General features: G+C 40.8%; 2 protein-coding genes across 4 annotated transcripts; both read right to left on the bottom strand.

Annotated features, from left to right (window-relative positions):
* On the bottom strand, positions 1 to 13,972 carry napepld (N-acyl phosphatidylethanolamine phospholipase D). 3 transcript variants are annotated; one of them, XM_078281867.1, is made up of 11 exons: positions 13,695 to 13,972; positions 10,964 to 11,039; positions 8,704 to 8,826; positions 8,098 to 8,238; positions 6,309 to 6,560; positions 5,496 to 5,599; positions 4,966 to 5,131; positions 4,241 to 4,389; positions 3,785 to 3,899; positions 1,220 to 2,899; positions 1 to 1,173 (listed from the first exon to the last, which is right to left on the bottom strand). In XM_078281867.1, exons 1-10 carry the CDS (start codon positions 13,757 to 13,759, stop codon positions 2,768 to 2,770), a joined length of 1,323 nt encoding a protein of 440 aa, XP_078137993.1. In that variant the 5' UTR covers positions 13,760 to 13,972; the 3' UTR covers positions 1 to 1,173; positions 1,220 to 2,767. The 3 variants fall into 3 exon arrangements, with proteins under 3 accessions (XP_078137993.1, XP_078137994.1, XP_071766353.1); XM_078281868.1 differs by lacking the exon at positions 13,695 to 13,972 and adding an exon at positions 12,084 to 12,093; XM_071910252.2 differs by having other exon boundaries at positions 1 to 2,899.
* A 2,009-nt stretch (positions 13,973 to 15,981) lies between these two features.
* yeats4 (YEATS domain containing 4) lies at positions 15,982 to 19,678 on the bottom strand. Its single transcript, XM_071910253.2, has 7 exons — positions 19,470 to 19,678; positions 18,743 to 18,862; positions 18,223 to 18,289; positions 17,849 to 17,943; positions 17,626 to 17,715; positions 17,169 to 17,256; positions 15,982 to 16,795 (listed from the first exon to the last, which is right to left on the bottom strand). The coding sequence occupies exons 1-7, from the start codon at positions 19,518 to 19,520 to the stop codon at positions 16,626 to 16,628; spliced, it is 681 nt and encodes a 226-aa protein (XP_071766354.1). The 5' UTR covers positions 19,521 to 19,678; the 3' UTR covers positions 15,982 to 16,625.
* Positions 19,679 to 21,455: the final 1,777 nt, after the last annotated feature.

Raw genomic sequence — 21,455 nt, 5'->3', positions numbered from 1 at the left:
TGTTTTTAAATGCTTATGGAAAACAGTTTATTCTTTAAAGTATATTAAAGGGATTTTGAAATATTTTCCTGTGACTGCCTAAACCTTCTGTTACTCACTGTGCCATGTGGCAACCTGATCTGACACCTCGGTAAAAATAAAAACAAACCATAGAAAGTATTTGCAAGTGCTGTTTGACCCTGTTCTAAAACAAAGTAATACTAAAATGCTAACAACTTATTTGAAACTCAAGCTCCAAATCATCTCTGTTGGCAATAAGAATCAAGCAAAATTGCAACTAAAATGACATTTTATGAGAAATTCAGTGGCATGGATCATGTGTAAACCACAGTTAGCCCTGTTTGGCCATGCAGTACTGTGACCTGGCACTGTGGTTCTGACCCTTGCACTCCTGCTTGTTATGTTGACAATCTGCACTTGTAAGTTAAGACTATCAGCTAAAAGCCTCAGAAAAAAAAATAAATTTAAATACTCAACTTTCATGATGATCACACTGAGAAGCAAAAGAAGAATCACATTTCCATGCTGTCTGTGGTTTTAGAGCATCAACAGCAAACATTTGAGGCGGGAGCACTGCACCATGTTGGCAGTGCACAATCTTTAAAGTCTTCAACTTCTACATGTTGCAGCACTTCAACTGCACTTTCTGTTAGCATAACAATAGCTTTGAGTTTGTACTATGATGATGAATACATCAAATGTGATTTTCCTTCTGACACTTGAGTTGGCCAAAGAGTACATTCAGAATAAAAATTGGACGCCTTTGTAATGCATCATAAGCCAGCACCAATCTTTGAAAGCCACTACTCTAAAAGACTTTCTAATGGTTTAACACCCATATGAGCTTAGACCAGGTGTCCAGCTGTGTGTGTGTACATGAAATTACATTACAATGGGTGCAATCTCTTGAGTCCAGCTTGATAGGTGTGTGGTTCAACCCAGCATCTTTCCATGTACAAAGTTGAGTCAGAGTTTTGCCTAAGTCAAATCTCCATGGGTTGAGATGGGACCAGCACTCTAGAATGCTTGTTACCATAGTTACATGGGAACAACACTCCAGAACACTGGTTACCGTGGTTACATGGCACCAGATCTCTAGGACATTGGTTACCACAGTTACATGGAAACAGCACCCTAGAACACTGGCTACCATAGTTACATGGGTCCCGCACTCTAGAACACTGGTTAGCATAGTTACATGGGACCAGCATTCTAGAACACTGTTGCTCCATGTGATAAGATCAATTCATGTTGCATCCTACTTTCTTTGTGCTCCGTTTCCTTGATGTTAAGACATTCTGAAAAAGAATTCTGGTCACAGTGCTGGCCTCCTGATCAATGAGGTTCTGCCATCTGATGACATAATCATCCAGTCTTCTTTTCACTGGTTCTGGGTCTAATTTCCCCCTTCCGTCCAAGCCAGTGTTTCCCCAAGAATGCTTTTCTTCTCAGGGCTGAAAGGCCTCTGAAGCAGCATTTAGACCAAAACTCTCTTTTGAAACCAATGCACAACAAGAACCTCACTTCATGACATGGAAAGAAAATGTGTAGACCCTCAACATAGCTGGAGACAACTTTCTAAATGTCTAAAACTCGTTACTTTTATCTTCTTTGGGATCACAAAAACAAAAATGTGGGTTTTTTTTTATGTTACCTCTGTCTTTCACAGACAAGAAAATGTGGGAAATAAGATTTTATCAGTTTAACACTGAGCAAAATGGAATACCATCATGTCTCCAGCAATGGCGGGTGTCTCTAAAATGTTTAGAAATTATCGTATGACATGCTGACTTTGTTGCGTATGTGAATAACTGGCAAGGTGGCATCTCCTCTGGTGAAGAGGTGACAAGCCCCACCTACTCAGTGGTATTTGAGACTTTTTTTCTGTTGCATTAGTAGCGTACTGTACCAACACTGGGCCTACTAAATGCCAATGCCAATATCAACATCACCATCACTATCAACACCCTTTAGTTTTCCAATGGAATAGTGAGCATGTGTGCTTCTGTTTGTGAAGAAGAACATGCAGATGTAACCCGAGCCCTTAAAAAGTGGGCCAATACCGAATTCATGCTACAGAACACAATGGAAAACTACATTGGACTGTGCCAGTATGGGTGCAGTGCGGTACACTAATGTCATGGAAAAAAACATATTGGTCGCATTTAGACAGCTGCAGAAGATCTGATTTTCACTTTGTGGCGCACACACAATCTTCTCATGGCTGAATACATGGAAAAATCCCTGTTTCTCCTCATGAGACATAGGAAAACCAGATCTGTGCTGCAAAGAGTTAAAAATACAATTCTTTTAAAATGCGTATTGCCCACCCTGACTATGTAATACCAGGGAAAACATTCAGCGTGTTTACAATTAAACAATATTACATGTCATTTTCATATCCTACTTACAGTTTGGATAAGCTGTTTGTATGCATTTTCATATCCTAATCACCAGTGTCCATCTGTACATGATCAACAGAATATTCTGCACATTATAATAGACGCAGAACTTACTCCGTCCACAAAAACCAACAGCAGAAAGGATGAGTAGTATTGAAGCCGCAGTATACTGGATAATATCACTATTTCCCTGGTATCTTATCTGGATTTCTTGCGGTCAGGATAAGAGCCTATTTGAGTCTTTGTGAATGGCATGTGATGTGTTCACACCAACATCTGGTACAACACCTAATCGAAAACAAAACACTAGACAATCCCAGATATTTGCGGGACATCGGTGTGCGTGGAAACACTCATTGGTCCGATCAGTCGAAGACCTCCTCTTCCTGCGGCGCAATAAGGCGAGACTCCCCATGGTGCAAAGTGAAGAAGGAGTCCGGCTGCAACCCTTTCTGTTCCAGGGCCTCTCTGAGTCGGGCCGGGGGCTCCAGGTAGTACTGGGAGGGAGAGGGAGAGAGAGAGAGAGAGGGAAAGAAAGGAGAGAGAAAGCCAGGGGGAGAAATGGAGAGCGAGGCACAGAAGGAAAAGGAAAAGAGCAGTGAAGAGAAAGGGAGTGTTAAAGACCAACTTTACCTAACCGTCCACATACTTTGGCTTTAAACAGACCAGCTTTAGCTCATTCTCCCCATACCGAGGCATTAAAAAGATCAAATTTAGCCCAGCGCCCAGGCAGAGCGTTACTACAGGCTTTTTGTCAGCTCGTTTCAGAACTTTCCAAGCATGGCAGCTAGCCAGAGGCTGTATGAAACTGTGTTAGCTGCAGAAATAGTCATGCAGATTAACGGACAATGACACTTTTGTTTTCTTTTGTGTCACGAGAACAAAATAGAGTGGCAGAGCACTTTTTACCTCTGTGATGCTCTCTCTGCCTCTCTCTCTCTCTCTCTGAAGGCATCCATACACACAGAGTGACTCTTTAGGCAACTCTGGTTTATAACAGTGACCAAGGAGTTAATGATAATGAAACAGTAATGTGATACTTTATTGACTCCTGTCAGCCATTGTTGTTTTAAAAAGATTTATTTTTCACATTGCCCAGAAAACACACATTTTAATTGCTCTGTTTCCTTACTCAGTACAAAGCATTCAAACAATATTTCACTTATACACACACACACACACACACACATACATACACTTTAAATTCACATTTTCTACCGCAAAAATGTTGTTTTTTCTGACACTGTGCTATACTCTGGACCTCACAATAGAATTAAACTAGGCATACACACAAAACATAAACTAATCAATAACTAGGTAGCTAAATCTGTCTATCCACTGTACGCACACACACACACACACACACACACACACACCCCTACCTCATGAGCGAGGGCAAAGGTCCCCCAGTGAATGGCCAGTGAGCGTTTGGCCTGAACGTCTTGGTGAATCTGAACAGCCTCTTCTGGGTCGACATGCTGCCCGCGCATCACATCCCTGAAACACACACAGATACACACACACATATTCTTACACGTTTGTCTCTGTAGCACAATGGTTAGCATACTGTTCTAGGCTCATAAGACAAAATATTTAAAAGTTGTGTTTTCACCAGAGTCTCAAATTCTAATTGGAGGCCTGGTGGTTGTGGACCAGATTTAATGTAACTGGAAGCTCAAAGGTTCTTAACAAGCTGTAAAAAGAGGAGAGCGTGTGGGTATAGTTTAGTAATTACATTACATAAATACATTCTATTGGTTTATTTGTAACGTGTGGGTGTGTCAGGTCAGGTCAAAGAGAAAAAGAACAAAAAGGACAGTGTGTGTGTGTGTGTATACCTGGGCAGGTATGCTCCAATGGGGATTGCAGCGAGGTCAAAAGGTCCGAAGCGCCGTCCGATCTCCTGGAAGGAGGAGCAGTAGCCGGTGTCACCAGCAAAGAAGAATCGATGGTCAGGACCCAGAACAGACCAGCTCCCCCATAAAGCCTGGGAGGAAGAGAGAGAGACAAAGAGGAAGAAAGAGAAGCATGTTAAAAAAGTTTTCATGCACTCTGCTGCCTCTGCTCTGGCCCTGAAAGAGCTGCTCTCTCTTGATGAGTTAGAAATGACTCTGAAGGATGTTGCGGCAGGATCTGTCTACACTTTATTTTTCCAAGATCTACTTAGGTTTGGCTACTGATCCTGCTCAGCTATTCAACTACATCATTTTCAAAGTTCATATGGTGAATTTTGACTTAACACATACCCATTACAGGATTTTAACTGCATTTTTGCTAATGCACATTGTTTTGTCTTATTTGTCTGAAACCTTTTTCATGACGCTGCTTTCTTGGCCAGGCCTCTTTTAAAAAAGATATTTTTAGCATCAATGGGATTACCCGATGAAATAAAGGGTATGAATAAATAAATGAAGAAGATCCCCAACAATCAAAATTTTCTTTTTGGGGCATGTTTTTTTACTATGAACTATTGAGATGCTGAGAATAAATCATGAACACCCCACAGCCCTCAACTCTATACTACAGAAATATTTTTAAAAAGTGCTCAAATACAACAGAGTACCTTGTTGTCGTCCAGCGCGGTGCGTTTGCTCCAGTGCTGAGCGGGTGTGCAGACGAATGTGATGTCATCGTGACCCGGGACGCAGTTCTCCTTCCACCAGTCCAGCTCCATCACGTTCTCACAGCCCGCCTTCACCAGCCAGTCCATCAAACCCAGGGGCACGAACCTACGACACACACACACACACACGCATAAATACACACATGCATACAATACATACATGCACGTACACTTCAGGCCAAGGGGTACAAAGTTTTCCGTGTGTGTGTTTGTGTGTGCGATCACTCCATCTCCCTTTTACAAAATAAGAATCCTCATTTTCTAGATCCTACCACTGTATTGGTTTCCCATGGATTTGCTTATTGTTCATGTGATTTTCTATTGTTTCACTCAAAGACACACTGGATGAGAGAATCAGCTAAATGCATAAACTGTAACCTCCAAAAGTATTATTGATTAATGCTGGCCACAGATCCAGCATCCATCCATCCATCCATTCATCCATCCATCCATCCATCCATCCATCATACCAGCGTAGCTCCCCTCCAAAGCGTGCGTTAAGGCTGGCCACAGATCCAGCATCCAGATGATCATAATGAGAATGACTGATCACAACAGCATCGATCCTGGGCAGCTGTTGGGAGGAGAGGGAAGGAAGGAAGGAAGGAAGGAAGGGAGGGAGAAAGTAAGGAAGCAAGGAAGGAAGGAAGGGAGGGAGAGAAGGGCAGGGAGGGAGACGAGAGAGAACAAACTGTTACACCAGCAGGAAACTAGACCTGGGTCAAATGGTTTGTTAGAAATTATTCTTAGTGTTTGTTTTCACCTGCTTGGAGCACCAGATGGGTGGGGTTTTCCACATCAGGACATTTCAGATAACATTATGTACGTTGTCGATCACAGATAATATGATGCTAAATTGGCTTTCAAGTGCTTTCCTGTGATTGCCATCTGGCACTTGTGATAGTGTCCTAAGTGTCAAACACCACCCACTCATCCTGGCACTTAAGTGAGCTAAAACAAACCATAAAAAACATCAGCAAATACTATTTGACCTAAGGTCTGTAAGAAATGCTGTGACATATACAGAGTAACACACAATAACAATGATGGGATACCAGCAGACAGAGAGAAACAATACGAAAAGTCGACACACACTCCTAGCAAATACATCTTGTAAAAAAAAAAAAAAAAAAGAACAATTTTAATCAAAACTATGAAGAAAAACCTTTTAAAAAAATGTACAAAATATAGTAAAATGAAAAAAAAAAAAAGAAAAAATCTTAACACCTAAATAAATCCTCATAACAAAATCTGGTAAAACATGGTGTCAAAAAGTACTAAACCTGTTCCACAGTGCAGGGGGGCCCTCGGTACCTTTTGGGCCCCATGAACTGGACCGGCGAGGCCCGCTGGCTGAAGATCGGGTCGGTCAGAATATTCAGCCCGTCCAGTTCAACCAGAACCGTGGCGTGACCCAGCCAGGTGACTCTCAGACCCGGAGCAGAGTCGGGCAGGGCGGAGGAGCGGACCTCGCCGTTCAGGTCTGGCTCCTGGACGAAGTACGGTACCATCACCGGGAGTTCACTGTCTAGGGCCTGGAGGGAGAGAGAGAGAGAGAAAAGAAGCAAAGAGGGAGGGAAGAGAAGGTGAGAGGGAGGAGAAAGCGTATGGAGGGTAGAAGTGATGGAGAGGAAGGTTGCAGGAGGGAGGAAGAAGGAAGGAGAGAGTGGAGAAAGAGGGAGGGAGAGAAACATAGAGGGAGAGGGACAGATAGCATTAGGGAAGAATGAAATAAAACAGCCATCTATTGATTAAGAAGAGTAGGATGTTTCAGCCTTATGACCTTAATGCTCTCACCCTAATAAAAAAAAGTGATTGTTTTGTGTGTAATTTGTTTGGAAATGTTGGAGTGGTGCACTGTTGGTTCCTGTCCAAACACAGCGGTTGGCATGTTTCATGTTGCCACTTGTAGGGTTTTTCCGGCTTTTGGAGTTGGTTGGTTTGGTGCTTGAGTGGTAAGATCACACTGATTCTGCTACCTTTTAAAGAAATACACTCTCAAATACGCTCTTTGATCAACTTAGCGTTGTGTTTTTACGTAGTTATTTTGTTTTATGTAGTTATTTATGTAGTTCATTAGAGTACATGCTAACATTTTTACACATTGTGTATGTTTAATGAATGATTTGAGCTAGCTTCCCATCTTTTCACCACAGTGCCCTAAATACTGAACACACAGAGGTGAAACTGCTCCCAAATACAATCTTATTTGCATATTACTTGATGCCATAGTGCAGTTCCTATGGTAAAATGTATGACCTCTCTGATCCTTCATTTGTACCCTTATTCAGAGAGGCTTCGTGCATACAAACCCTGATCTGTTGCCACTAAGGGGTTAAAAATCTGATTTTCTGTTGCTGTGTGAAGGCAGCCTTTGAAGCCATTAAGCCAAAGTCAAAGTCAAAGTGTTTTATTTATCAAATGCACAGTATCACACAAGGTCATTCTGAACAATGAAATTCTTAGGACAAGGCAAGCAACAACTACGTAGTAGGCATAAGACATTTTTTTTTTTTTTTTTTTACCCTTACTGAGCTCAGCTAGGTTTACACTAACAGCTATAAATACCACCGGGGTTGTGAGCGCTGACGAGGGCCAGGTTACTGCTTACAGAGGTGGGAACAGGGATGCAGTGGTAAAGAAAAAGTTGGCTGAACTATGACCTGTGGTTCTGATCACTCAGGCTAAAAAACACTGATATAAATCACTGATAACACTGATATACATCGGCTTCTACAAGATTTTGATACAAGATCGATACACAGCAAAATCGTCAAGTGTAAAAATCAACAGTGCCAGTGAAGTCCAACCTCATCGGAGTAAATAAAACACACTTAGATAGTTTTGAACAGCCGCCCCAGAGCCATATCAGCTCCATGAGTGGACAAACAAACACTTATTAATATTGGATATTTGCTGTGAAGCAGCTTAAAAAACAGACAGCACTTTAGTTACATTCATTTTTATCCCTACCTACCCTTTAACTAGTTACCTACATCTTTACTAGTTACCTACCGTTTTACTAGCTCCCCACTTCTTTACTTGTTACCTACCCCTTTAACAGTTACCTACCTCTTTAGTAGTTGGCACGTTGCTGTTATTTTTGTCCAACAACAGGAACCTCAGCAGGGTTGAGTAGGAAGGGAACCTCCATGTGGACCAGGGGTTGATCCAGCGGCCATGTTTGTCCTGACAGGACCTCGTCACTTCCTCCTACAATCGAAATTAGCAATTACAGTTACATTTTAGCCATTTATATTTGAATTACATTCTTGATAAATTTGTGTTTTGTCTTTGCATACACTTAAGCAGGGAATACAATTTAGCCATTTACTTAGGGCAATCGGCCACCAGGAGGTTTGGAGGAGGTGGAAGAGAGGAGGGGAGGTTTCGGAAGGTGGAGGAGAGGGGGAGTTTGTGAAGAAGTTGAGGAGAGAAAATGTTTGGGAAGCATTGGAAGAGAGGAGGAGGTTTTAGCAAGGTGCAGGGAGAGAAGGAGGCTTGAAGAGAACAGGGAAGAGTTGGAGAGAATTGGTGGGAAGTGGGAGAAGAGGCGGTTTGGGGGAGGCAGGAGAGAGGACAGGAGAGAGGTTCAAGGAGAGCTGAAGTGGAGGAGAAGAGGAGATGTGTCAGAGTTTCAGGGAGAGGAGGAGGTTTTAGGCGAGGCGGGGTTTCTACCTCCAGCCGGTAGTCTAAGCGGAAGCTCTTGCGGGAGGAGCGGGAGGAGCTGGACTTCCTCGGAGTCTGAGGCTGAGGATCCACCTCTCCACCCTCAGCCCCTCTCAGCACTGTGCCATCCACCTACATGGTGAAACACAACATTTTGGTTGTGTTTGGTAAGTTAGTCTATTCTACTGGCCACTTTAGCACAAAGCTGACCATTAGGAGGCTCTGTTCTGCTGTAAAAATGTAGCTGTAGCTGGTAAAATGGTCAAAGTGAATGGTGAATTTGGGGATTTATCAGCCACTGTGGCCTTTGGATAAAAAGTTCCTGCCCTGGTGGGACACTGAGTACATCTGCAAAAAGGAAGTTTTTTCAGGAATGAGGAAATAACAGTTTATTGTCTCATTTACGCCGATGTATTTTTGAAATTTCATAATGGAATTTAATAGGTTCATGGGACCAAGAGTCCAAAAAGCCACTCAACAGGTAAATGGCCATATATTTTTAATCAAAGTAAAGCACAGAAAAAAAAAAAAAAAAGTCTTAAACAGCCACCTGAAACAACAGTAACTGCTAGAGCTACACAGAGATAGTAGTAGTATAGTATAGTTTTACATTATAGCTCTGTTTTTGCATAATGACACTGTAATTAAACAAAATCTAACAAAATAACCAGTTATATTGCTACCAACACCTATGATTCAGCTTCCCTATGTGCTGCTCTGATTAGTACTCTCGCTCAGTAAATATGTCATTTTGCGACATGCAACTGCCAAAGGGGTGTAAGTGCGATTTTGGGCGAATATGAGTATTATATATCAATTGAAAGGTCTCAGTGAGATCTTTTCAGTGCCAAAAGTACACAACTGAAATCATGACCCATAAGTTTTAATTAAACAAAAACTGAAAGCCGTAACAGTAAAAGTAGGGTTTTGTTTGCTGCCAAAAGGGCGTAACTGCACTTACGCCCTTTTGACACCAAGCAAAACCCCACTTTTGACACTGAACAAGCATTGTGGGTAGAGGATTCTAACAGCACTTAGGTCAACTCAAAATGCATGCTGACTAAGTAATGCTAGCATGGCAGCATGATCACATCATTTTTAGTATCCTATTCATATCCTAATTAATATTCTAGGTCAATATTAGACGAATGTAAATATGTTAATATTCCCATGAAATACTTAGGCCTATAGATTCAAAATGTTATTTTATAATGTTAGGAGTGTGAACTGGTCAAGATGAGCTTTGGTAGTAAGACTGCTGCTAGCTGAAGTTCTCCCTCAGTGTTATGAGGAGTTTTACAGGTCTTTGAATGTGTCCCAGGACACATCAATAAGTGATGTGTCCCGGGACACATACAAAAATGTATTATACTAGCAAAAGAAAAAAAAAGTAGTAGTTTAGAATCAAAAGTAGTTTCTTATGTCTATAGAGGTTTATTAAAAAGGTTTATTAAAAGTTTTTAACAGAAAAAATGTATCAATCAATTCGATATGTTCCATGTAGCTACAGTTTTAAAGGCCTTGGTGAAAGTTGCTGAGCATTACTTCAAGATAAAGATATTCATTCTGATCTTGTTTTATATTTCAGTGTTGATTGAAGTGTAATTGCTAGATTTGTATTAAAATGAATGTGTTTTACAATTGTTTACTTACATACGCTTACATTACATTTTACTCTTTTGCCATTTTTAAAAAAGTTAACAAATATAATTCAACTTAAACTGTAGCAGTATTGTTTTTATAGTAATGCTCAATCTGATAACACAAAAAGTTAAAATATTGTGCTTAGTATGTGGTAACGGCAGCTGATCCAAGTTTGATCAAAATTTGTTTTGGCTCTCCAGTAAAATCTGCTATAACGCACTTAGGCCCCTTTGGCTCCAAGCCCTCGATATTGGAGTTGCAGCTGGAGGCATTCTCAGCGCTAAATCATCAGCTATGTAACCATCACTTGTTTGAAAATAATGTTTGGTTTACTCACAAATGTGATAACAACAACACAAATCTTTTTTTTCTCCTTGGGGAGAAATGGGATATGATTTTTTTCATGGTTTGACTGCTGGCAACAGTTGCAACACGTCTCTAAACAAGATGAGTGTCTCCAAAATGACTTAAGAAATATGCAGGTGATGCATTGATTTTCAATGTGTAGAGAAGTAGTTTCTGTCAAGCAACTCATAATCAGCCATATGCTACATCTTGTTGCTGTCTAATTACAGTAAATTATAGAAAATGAAGGAGCTGTAATTTAACGAGTAAGCTACTATACCTCCACCAGGCCTTTTCTCTCCTCCAGCTCCGCTCTGGATGAGGCTGCTGGCTTCTCCATGGGCTCACTACCACACCTACACACACACATACACACACACAAACACACACACACACACACACATTTGTAATCTTCATTTATCCAGGGAAGATTTAGCAATCTATGTAATTAAAAAAAACTATCTAGAGAAAGTCGTGCTCTTTTCCAGCTACACCCAGCTTCATATTCACACAGTTCCACACATTCTCAGCTGGGAGCCTCCCAGTACAACCACAGTCAGTCTACTGGTGGACACCAAGCAGCTGGGGGTTAAGTGCCTTGCTCAAGGGCACAACAGAGGGTGTTGAGGGAGGGGACAGCGTTACGCCTGCAAACTGGCAACCTGCTGGTTACAAACCTGCTGCTTTATTTGACCTTTAGGCTACAGCAGTGGCAGCAGTTAAGACATTTTACACAAGTCTGAGAATTACACCAGTGTAGTTTGCATACTAGACAGATCACATACAGACAATCAGGCGCACACAGAGATAATACAACTGTCTCTCTCTCTCTCTCTCACACACACACACACACACACACACACACACACACAGCTAGATAAACTGCACTCTATTCAAATGAAAGCAGAGATGATACTTCCAACAATGCACACTCTTCGCCCCGGTTGTTCCCTGCAAAGTCAAGGCTAACCTTGTTCCTAAGCAAAGCCAGATCAAGCCGACTGTGACTGCAGGCTGATATTGTGTCATTCAATTTCCCCAAAGCAACATGTCTTTTATCTCTTTTTACATTCCCTTGGCAGGCGAGAAGAAGAGATCACTTGTCCGGTGGGTGTGATAGCTAAATACACACACGGCACTGTTTTCACTCTTGTGTAATGATCATGGGGAAGTAATGTGTTGATGCATGCAACGATCTTGATATTTTGCTCAAATATAAAAAAGACATAACATGTGAACAGACATTAGACCATATTAACTTCAATACTTTCTGATACAGTCAGCCTATAATCGTGTTTATATGATGTTTCTCAATTTCAGTGATTCTTGGCAAACCAGTTGCGAGCTGCTGAAGAGCTGAGATAACAGACCTGGCAAGGTAAAGGTTATGATTAACTCACATCGTTGCATCACTACAGTCCCAGAGAAACAGCCAAAACTGCTCTGCTACTTCCCTCTTAGTCATGATCTACCTCAAATGTGGCAGGACAGTGTTTCTTAAACTATGGGTTGAGCCACAAAATGACTTATGGGCCTGTTTTACAACAGTATTGGTATGTTACTACTACTACTAATGATAATAATAATTGTAGAGCACTTATCTTAACAGAGTAACAAAACAAACATGTTAACAAATCAATTATAACAGAGGGAAAGCTCATTTCTTCAATGGACTTCAAATGTATTCTGAAAGGAAAAGCTGCAAAATATAAGGGGGAATTTCACATTTCTATTTAGGCGGTAAGAAAAGAAACACCTAAGTATTTGATGTTGGCACCTACGCACTCCCAAGCCAGCAGGCATAATAACTGCCCTTCCTTATTCTGCATTCACCCACAGCAATCATAGTGCAGCACACACCCTTACTAACTACTATCCTGTCAGAGACACTCCTGAATGGGTATGATGTGTCCCCTATGCATCATAACAGTGATGAGAGGCTAATAAGTGGATCCTGTATAATGCAGATAGAAATATTATGCCAGGTTGTGCAGACACACAGGACCAATGCCAGAATACAGTGACGCAGTGAAGGCCCACAGTCTTCTTAGGGAACTCCATACATTGAAGCTATGGCGCCCTGATGATGCACTTGTCCTGATGAATAGACTTTAATTCAACACTACACTCAGACACCGAAACAACAATGGAGCTTTGTGGATAAGGACCAAAACAAAGATCTACATAGCAAGCGTGCTGATGTGGTCATATGAACAACAAATAGCCTACAGCCTGAAGTCTCTCTCTCTCTCTCTCTCTCTGTAGTCAAGTCAAATGTTTTCATAAAGTTAACAGGTTTGCCGCAAACTGCTTTACAGAGCAACAAAGGACACAAATATAGATACAAAAGCAAGAGTGAATAAACATTTAAAGATACAACTGCTGTTATCATGTCATCAATAGTCAAGTCCTTAAGATACTGATTGTCAAACATATCCTATGCATAATAGGCTAAACAGAGTCTGGACAACTTAGGGGATCCTCAGCTATTTCCTGTTTACTTTCAGGTACTTGAAACAGTCACACAGAGACACAGACAGGAAAGACATAACCGCAACAATAATGACAGACAAACAGGTTAAAGCATGGACTAGAGCATTACCCACCTAGCCCTTAAAACAACTATAATAATCCTATAATAAACTGTACAAGAATAGTATACAAATAGACTACCCCAGCAAAAAAAAAGAGTCCCTATAGGAATATCATAGTGATACCATAAAATAGAGATTAAAAAAATACCAATAGATACGATTTGGTCACTATAAACTCACTATATCGAGTACCACAGACACTATAAATCTCTAAATATTAGTGATACCATAATCGATACAAATACCATAATGTATGATATGAACTCACAGAGCACCACAAACACACTTTAAGCTGAACATAATAGGAATGCTACAGTGATTTTCCCCTCAGGCTGGGCAAGCGTCGTCATTAAATCGACCAGTATCGATAATTATCAACTCAGAACAACTAAATGCGTTAGCCTGCAGTCAACTTACCTGAAAACTTGGCTGCAACAGAGGAGCAGTAGTTCAGTATAGTACAGGAGACATGTCTGCTGCATGTATATATATCCCGGTGTTATTACGAGCTATCAGCTATAACATTATTGGCAGCTTCGGTTCCTTGACCATTTCCACAAGTGTTTGGATGTAGCCTTCGGTAACTACACGCTTAAAACTTGAAACCAGTCGGTAGATGTCTGTCAGAGGTAAGGCACGGTGTTTTTTAGGCCTGTATACCTGTGTAGTCGCGAGCTACCGGACGGTGAGGCTCATTAGTCGGTACCAGCTCTGTTTCTCCTCCTGACGTCGGTGCAAAACCCTCTGGTCACGTGACCAGCCGAGCAACTCCTCCGGCTTTGACGGGACTGCTTCATAAATTATAACGATGACTATAATAGAAACAACATAAAAAAAAAAATTACTACGTAGGATATAAAGAATAATAATAATTCTAAAAAATACAATAAAAAATACCTAAAATATGAATAGGCTATTACTACTATGTGTACAGAATTTTTTTTCAAAAAACGTATTAATATTAATAAATAATAAAGGACATTTAGTTGCCGTTTCTTCTACCTGGAACTGTGGTGTGATGTCTAATGCTCTTATGAATTCTTCTGTGAAATGCTTCACACTAATCTGCTGTTACCCACTGCAAAAGTCTGTTTGTGTTTGTGTGTGTGTGTGTGTGTGTGTGTGTGTGTGTGTGTGTGTGTGTATGTCGTCAGCATAACAGCCCTCAACTATTTACCATGTGACATGTGAGAGAAAATAATCCGAAAACCGCTGTCTCGCCTTCCTGCTTCTAGCCTGCTATTACTGACTTGCACTTTGAAAACTCCGATATGGCATAAGGACTGCAAAAAAACAACATTGTAGTTGTTAATGAGGGCAGTGTGTGCGCCAAAAACATGAATCCCCGAACAAAAAAAACACTATAATATTCATATTAGGACTTGTAGTGTCTGTGGTACTCAATAGTAAGTTTATAGTGACCATATCGTACTTTATAGTATTCTTTTTAATTTATTCCTGTAGGGACTTATAGTTTTGCTGTGATATTTGTATAGTATCCTTCTATAAACCGTGACACAGTGCGGACTTACCTTGAATTACTCGTGTGTGAGGAGCGCTGGAGGTATTTTAACCCGGGTAGACCCACTAAAGGCACATTCAGTCGTGCAGTGTATTTATTAGGCTTACAACTACACGCCAGTAAAAACAACACAGGCCTGAACAACACGGACTCCATTCTAGTTGCTTGTGTCTGACCATATTTACTGCGGAATAATAATATAGGAAAACAAGAGCACACAAGCCTGCATGTGTCTTAATTTCCAGTGCAGTTTATGGAAAGTTATTCAATGTCGGTCCGGACAGCACTGGTGTTACCAGAACTTCCTCATTTGTACAGCAAAGTTGTAATGCTGCCTTCACGTGCTGTCGGAAATCTGAAAATTAAGACTTCTGCTTCACATGAACGACCCAACGAAGTAGTTGCCTAAATACGACTGGGAAAAGTGAGTATTTTCTATGATACTAGGTGGAGAGCCTGGAAGCCGTGTCAACAATGATGATGACTGATGGTAATGCATTATACAACAGATTTTTGGCTATAAAATTAATAAAAACACGAATTAGATGTACATGTTCTTCTCTTTATTCAGCATCTGCAACACAAAGAAGCTATGTGCCACTTCATTTCTTTCTAAAATAAACACACGTATTTAGACCGCTGAAAGCAGAATTTGTCAGTTTATGAGGAGACATTGAAGGCAGCAGAGGAAACGGCCATGCTTGTAGGGGCGGTGCATACATACTGCACAATGAACAGACCATAGACACATCATATTTGACTATTTTCAACACACATTTTCAATAGATTTTATTACAATCTAAACTAATTTTGCAGGCTATATGTGTGGGTTAATCTACCAAAACAAACCTCTAATCAACATTGCATTCGACCAACAGGCTTGTGTAAACCTATTCTTTTAGACATGGAAGACGATGACAGATCTATTAAAGTTGGGAACTGTTTGACAGGCTGGTTCAAGAGACTGTCCTGAAACTAAAAGGACAAAGGTTCAATCCCTGCAACAGCCAATATGTCCTGCCAACGTGCCATTGAGCAAGACACCCTCTCTAGAGTCTCTACTCATTTATGCCCCTTTCACACCTCGTTATTTACCCAGGAAATGCATTGGTGGACCGGGAGGGTGAAAGAGTTGAACCTGCAACTCTCGCCAAGCCTCTAAGACAGAAGAAAACAACAGCATTTAAATCACATTAACTTTATATATAAAAAGACAACAGGATCACAAAAAAAAGAGCTTTTCACATTCACAACTGTCTACACAAATGTGATGTTGCATCAGGTCGGGTGGGATCACTACAGGCGGGTTTCACTCAAGGATCAGCCTCATTCCAGCATAGGTTCTTCCCAATGGAGAGCTCCACTGAACAAAATATCTTAGACTAAAAAATAAATCTGACGATCACGGGAAAAATTCACAGGTATTTTGAGGTTTTACATCACAGCCAACTGATTGAGAAATGTTTGGGTGGAAGGGAGCAGAAAAAAAACACGATAACAGATTTGAACATTCAAAAGTTTCATCTTGGCTGTCTGTCTCGCTTCTGTGTCATTTCATTTTACAGTGTTGTATGAATGCAGATTGTGTGTGTGTGTCTCTCAGTGCTCCTTGTGGTCTTTCTTCTACAATTTTCTAATATCCATCTTTAGGTCGTCTTTGAGCTCTGGAGCACAGAAATGAGTTTATGTATCAGGAATGTAGTCAGGACAACACACAAATGCCGGAAAGAGTCTTTAGTAGAAATGAAAATGGGTTCTGTGTCCAAAAAAAGACAATGGAAAAACAAAACACTAGATGATCACGTCCATGTGTGTGTGTGTGTGTCTCAGTGTTCCTTGTGGTCTCCGTCCTCCTCCAGTTTCCTGATCTCTGTCTTCAGGTGGTTGATGTTTTCTCTGCTGGCCTTGAGTTTTTCCTTCAGCTCTGTGATCTCCTGGCTGGTTCTCTTCTTCGCTGCTTCCAGCTTCTCCCTGGTCCTCTGCTCCAGCTCACCAACTACAGACACAGGCAGGCATATACACACACGAGAAGGAAAGTAAACAACATGCAGTATGTAACCCACAGCTTACACATATGCATGATTGGAGTGAGCGAAACTACACTGACTTTAAAAACTCCACTGTTAACACCAGAGTGCTGTGGCAGCACAGAGCTGCCTAAATAGTGCAAACCGTAAGCACTGTGCATGGCAAAAAGCGTTACACATGCATGAATGAACGAACACACAGAGCCTGGCTCTTATTGAGGTTCTCCTAAATCTAATAAAGCACAGTGGTTATTCTGTGACATTCCTTGATGGTTTTTCTGTGGTTTTACATATTAAACTTAGTATTGGTTGTTTCTATGTTGTCTTTGTGTGTGGACATACACTCCGTCTCGTGCTTGTATGCTCCCAGGGTGAGCTGTCTTGATGTGGTCAGCAGCTGCTGCATCATGGCTGTAGGATCCTGGAAGATCTGACAAGAAAGAAAACACAGCAGTCAGCTGTAGCCATGTCCTTGATTTTCTGTAAAGTACTCTGTGACAATCATGTTTGTTAAAAATGCTCTAGAAATAGACTTGACTTTTAGGCCAAAGCTTCACAAAGTTTCAATCACTGCCACAACAGCAAAGTGTAATGCTGTCATTGCTAAGGTTTAATGACTAATAGGTTCTACCATTCACAGTGAATAGTAATGTAAACACAACTAGAATGTAATAACTAATAGGCCTACCATTTTCAGCAAAGAGGAATCTAGACATTGCTGCAGAATAGCAAGTAACAGGGTCTAGCATTTACAGTAAGGTGTAATGTGGTCAGAGCTGGAGTGTTAGGACTGTCGTACCATTTCATCATAGAATTCAGAGACTACCGTCTTCTTTGGCATGGCACTGGAGTCCGACTGGAACAACTTCAACAGGTGGTACAGAGTCACCTAACACACACACACACACACACACACACACACACACACACACACACACACACACACAGGCATCCATGTAAGCACATACAGGGAGGTCAAATGTCACTATAAAAGTATAGATTGTGTGTGTGGCAGCTCTTACAGCTCTCTCGTTGGGGTCAATGAAGAAGATCTTGATGATGATCTCAAACTCTCCCCAGCCCGTCTCTGTAATCTCGTAGGGAGGCTTAGTCACCACTGGAAGGCACAGACAGAAAAACACAGTCAGACAGATAACTCTCGCAGCCTGTCGGTGGTATTAAAGGGAGTCAAGCTATGGAGTAGTGATAAATAGAGGTACGATCAATTTCCATTCATGTTTTCCGCTCACTTTTATCAATTTTTTCAAGACAGTAGAGGCCACAAGAAACAATGAATCTCTTCTGACAAAAAAACATGTCTCAGGAATACAGAAAGACAGGCAGGGATACACACACTCTTCCTCATCTCATATTTGTAATGTGAAAGTCGACTCACCTCTCAGTGGGTTACCATAACTCTCATGCAGCTTAAACTGGATCTTCTTCACATAGGCAGACATATCCTAGAAGAAAAATGTGTTATGTGTTATGCATAGAGCCATGTGACAAAGGCAGTTTCTCTCTTTCAAAAAGCATCTATCCCTCTACCTATTCATTCAAGCTACTGGGACGTCATTCCAAAACAGAGGACAGATCCAAAATGTTTTGCATGCAGTGGTTTTCATTTTTGTTTGTGGTGATAATTATCTACTTTTCCAATTAGGTTAGAAAAAGAAATCTCACTCAGATAGTACACCTAAGTTACAGTTAAACCCTGACGAAGGCCTTGAGCTGGAATGTGTCAGTTTTACCAACAAATCTTTGTTCTCAGTACTCAGGCAGTGTTGCTGCCTTTCCTCTTTCCCAGTGTTACCCGTCCATTCCATGCACCTTGTGAGTGGCTGAAGTTGTGCCAGAATACCTTACACCACCACTGTTACGGCCTAAACGTTTCTAAACAGAATTAGATGTCCTACCTCGTTTCTGTAGGGTTTGACATAGACAGACCACTGATGTGTGTGTCCATCCTCCTCTCTCTTCTTCCCAAAGTAGCGGGCAACGTTCCCAAAGACAATGGGCTTCACAATGGTCACACCCTGCAGAGAGAAAAGACATGACAATAACAGGAATGTATTATTATTATTAGTAGTAGTGGTAGTAGTAGTAAACACTATGAAATAGAAACCAATAAGATAAACAATTAAAGATGATACATTTCAAACAGTGTCACATGATGCAGTTATATGATTGAGCCAGCAAAGAAAAAGCAAGAAACAAATGGAAGAATAAAGTATCTCCTATTACTGGGTAGCATAACAATGAAATATGTTAATTTCTGTGTAAAACCTCAAGCATTCAGTGAGTACATGACTTCGTACTGAACTGCATACCTGTCTGTATAAAGGGTGGGGTGATAACAACTGTGGCGAAAGTCAACCCTATGATAAAAATAATATATCTGATACATTTTCTCATTGTGCTTGTCTAGCGTCTAGCTAGCGAATGAAATTAAATTGTATCAACTTGACAACAACAATGAATGCAAGGCAACTGTTAACCGCCACCAGTCAAATTTACTATCCAAGAAGGGAAAGGGAACATTACATTCCAGTTCAAACTAAAATGAAACAGTAGCTGAACACGGTTTCAGTGAAATTAGAGTGAGTTAAATCTATAAAAAAACAACTAAGGCTGTTATCGTACCTTCACTCGCCCCCCGGAATCTGGACCAAATTCAGCCATCTTTTTGAACATAGTACAGTAGGTAGAAAGTGAAGTTGAACCCGCCGTTTACTCTAGAGGATTCTTCTTGTGCTACTGTGTGTTTCAACATCTAATAAACTTGCCATTGAAGCATGAAAACTGTACTTGACACGGCCAGCGATTCATTTCAAATCGCCAGTCAAACAAGCACAGGAAGTACAGGTTGTGTTACGTGTTTACTTGTCCGACAGGTCCGGGGGATGCAGATACAAAGGTTCCGCTCGTTGGAGGACATGGTCTCTTTTTTCCGTTTTCCCACAATGTAAATCAGTATTAACATGGTTAATAAAACCACAAATGAAAAACTGCAATTTCAAACTGTGAATTGCGCTTTTATTATATGAATGTATTTCACACTGTTCTTTCTGATATTAATGTCTATACAACCATGGATGAAATGCTGACCACTTACAATTATGGTATTTTTAGATGGAGGACGTTTTTTGTATTTTCAACAGATAGAAAATAATAAAATAAAACTTAAGTAAAGTTAAAAAGTGGTCAATAATGCATTTAATTGGCTAGAAAGTATATATCCCTTGAATAGGCCATCCTTTGCATCTTTACTCTCTTCAGGTGTCTTGTTACAAATGACAAATTGTAGATTTACTAAATAGCCTACAATTTTCAATGAACTCTGTTCTGACTCTATTCTCCATGTTGCGAGTTTTGTGGGAATATTTGACCCATTACAGGACACCGATGTAATTCTGTTCAAAAGATTATTTTCCAAAAGTTCTTTGAATCCAACTATTTTTTGATTGTTGTTATTTTTTTCCTCACATTAAAAATCATCACATCTTAGAATACTGTTTAAAACTCAAATGATACAAATGAAGTCTACAATTACATGCAGGAGTACAAATTAATATCACCAGAGACAGAAATGAAGGCTAAACTGACTTTAGATTAAGACAAATGAATACAAAGGATTGTTATTTTTAGGATTCTTATTTTTATTTATTTGTATGATGATGATGTTGTTGAGGGACAGGGTGATGGGAGGTGGTGACAGTTGGAGATAGTAAATATACTGAGTCTTTCTTCTCCTCCTCCCCCTCTTTCACAAGCACAGGACAGAGAGTAACACATTGGACAGACATGTAAGGCCTGGCTGAGCCCAGCAGCACCAGCCTTAGACATTCAGTGAAGATGAGGATAAAAAAAAAACCAAATAAGATAATCAGAACCACGATGAGGCAAAAAGATGGGACTGCTGCCAGGTGGAAACACTGTGGGACAGGTTTCTGAAAGAGAGCACACACACACACTTCCTCTTCTCTTTCTCCTGCTCCTCCCCCTCCTCATCTTTTTCTTCCTCCTCATCCCCTTCCTTGTCCTCTTCCCTTTCTTTTTTTCCCTAGATGACACATCTCTTGGTCACTTTCATTCATTTACTGTTATATCTAAAATAAATCCACAGACACTTTTACATGAGAAGATGTTATTTAGATCTTTAGTTGTGGGACCGTGAGCCTCCAGAGTTTCTGACGACCATTTCTCCTGAAAAAGGAGCCAGTTTTTGCCCCGGCAGGCAGCATGTGTTGCCCTGGCTCTCCCTGGGTGTGGATGATGATCACATTAGTCTAGAATTTACATCAAGACCCCATGAGGTTTTGGAGATGTGTCTGATGTGATCGCCTCCTGCTGATCTTTCAGGAAGAGTATCTATGGAAGCAGCAGTACTAGATCTATTAGGAATAGAGTAGAAAGGAAGGTTACTGACCAGATCACATTCACACCTCCCAGTGTAGGAGCGGCCGAAGAACAGGCCGCCCATAACGCAGCCCAGCGACCACATGTCTATGGCCTCATTGAATGGGAGGCCCAGCCCAAGATGATTTCTGTAGACCTGAGGAGAGAAGAAGAGTTTACAACATGAGAAATATGTGACACAACCTCAGCTACTTACTGACTGTAGAGGAC

Source organism: Centroberyx gerrardi, chromosome 24 (genome assembly GCF_048128805.1).
Source record: "Centroberyx gerrardi isolate f3 chromosome 24, fCenGer3.hap1.cur.20231027, whole genome shotgun sequence".
Taxonomy (NCBI): Eukaryota; Metazoa; Chordata; class Actinopteri; order Beryciformes; family Berycidae; genus Centroberyx; species Centroberyx gerrardi.
The sequence above is the reverse complement of the archived record's forward strand: the minus strand, read 5'-3'. Positions and strand labels throughout refer to the sequence as shown.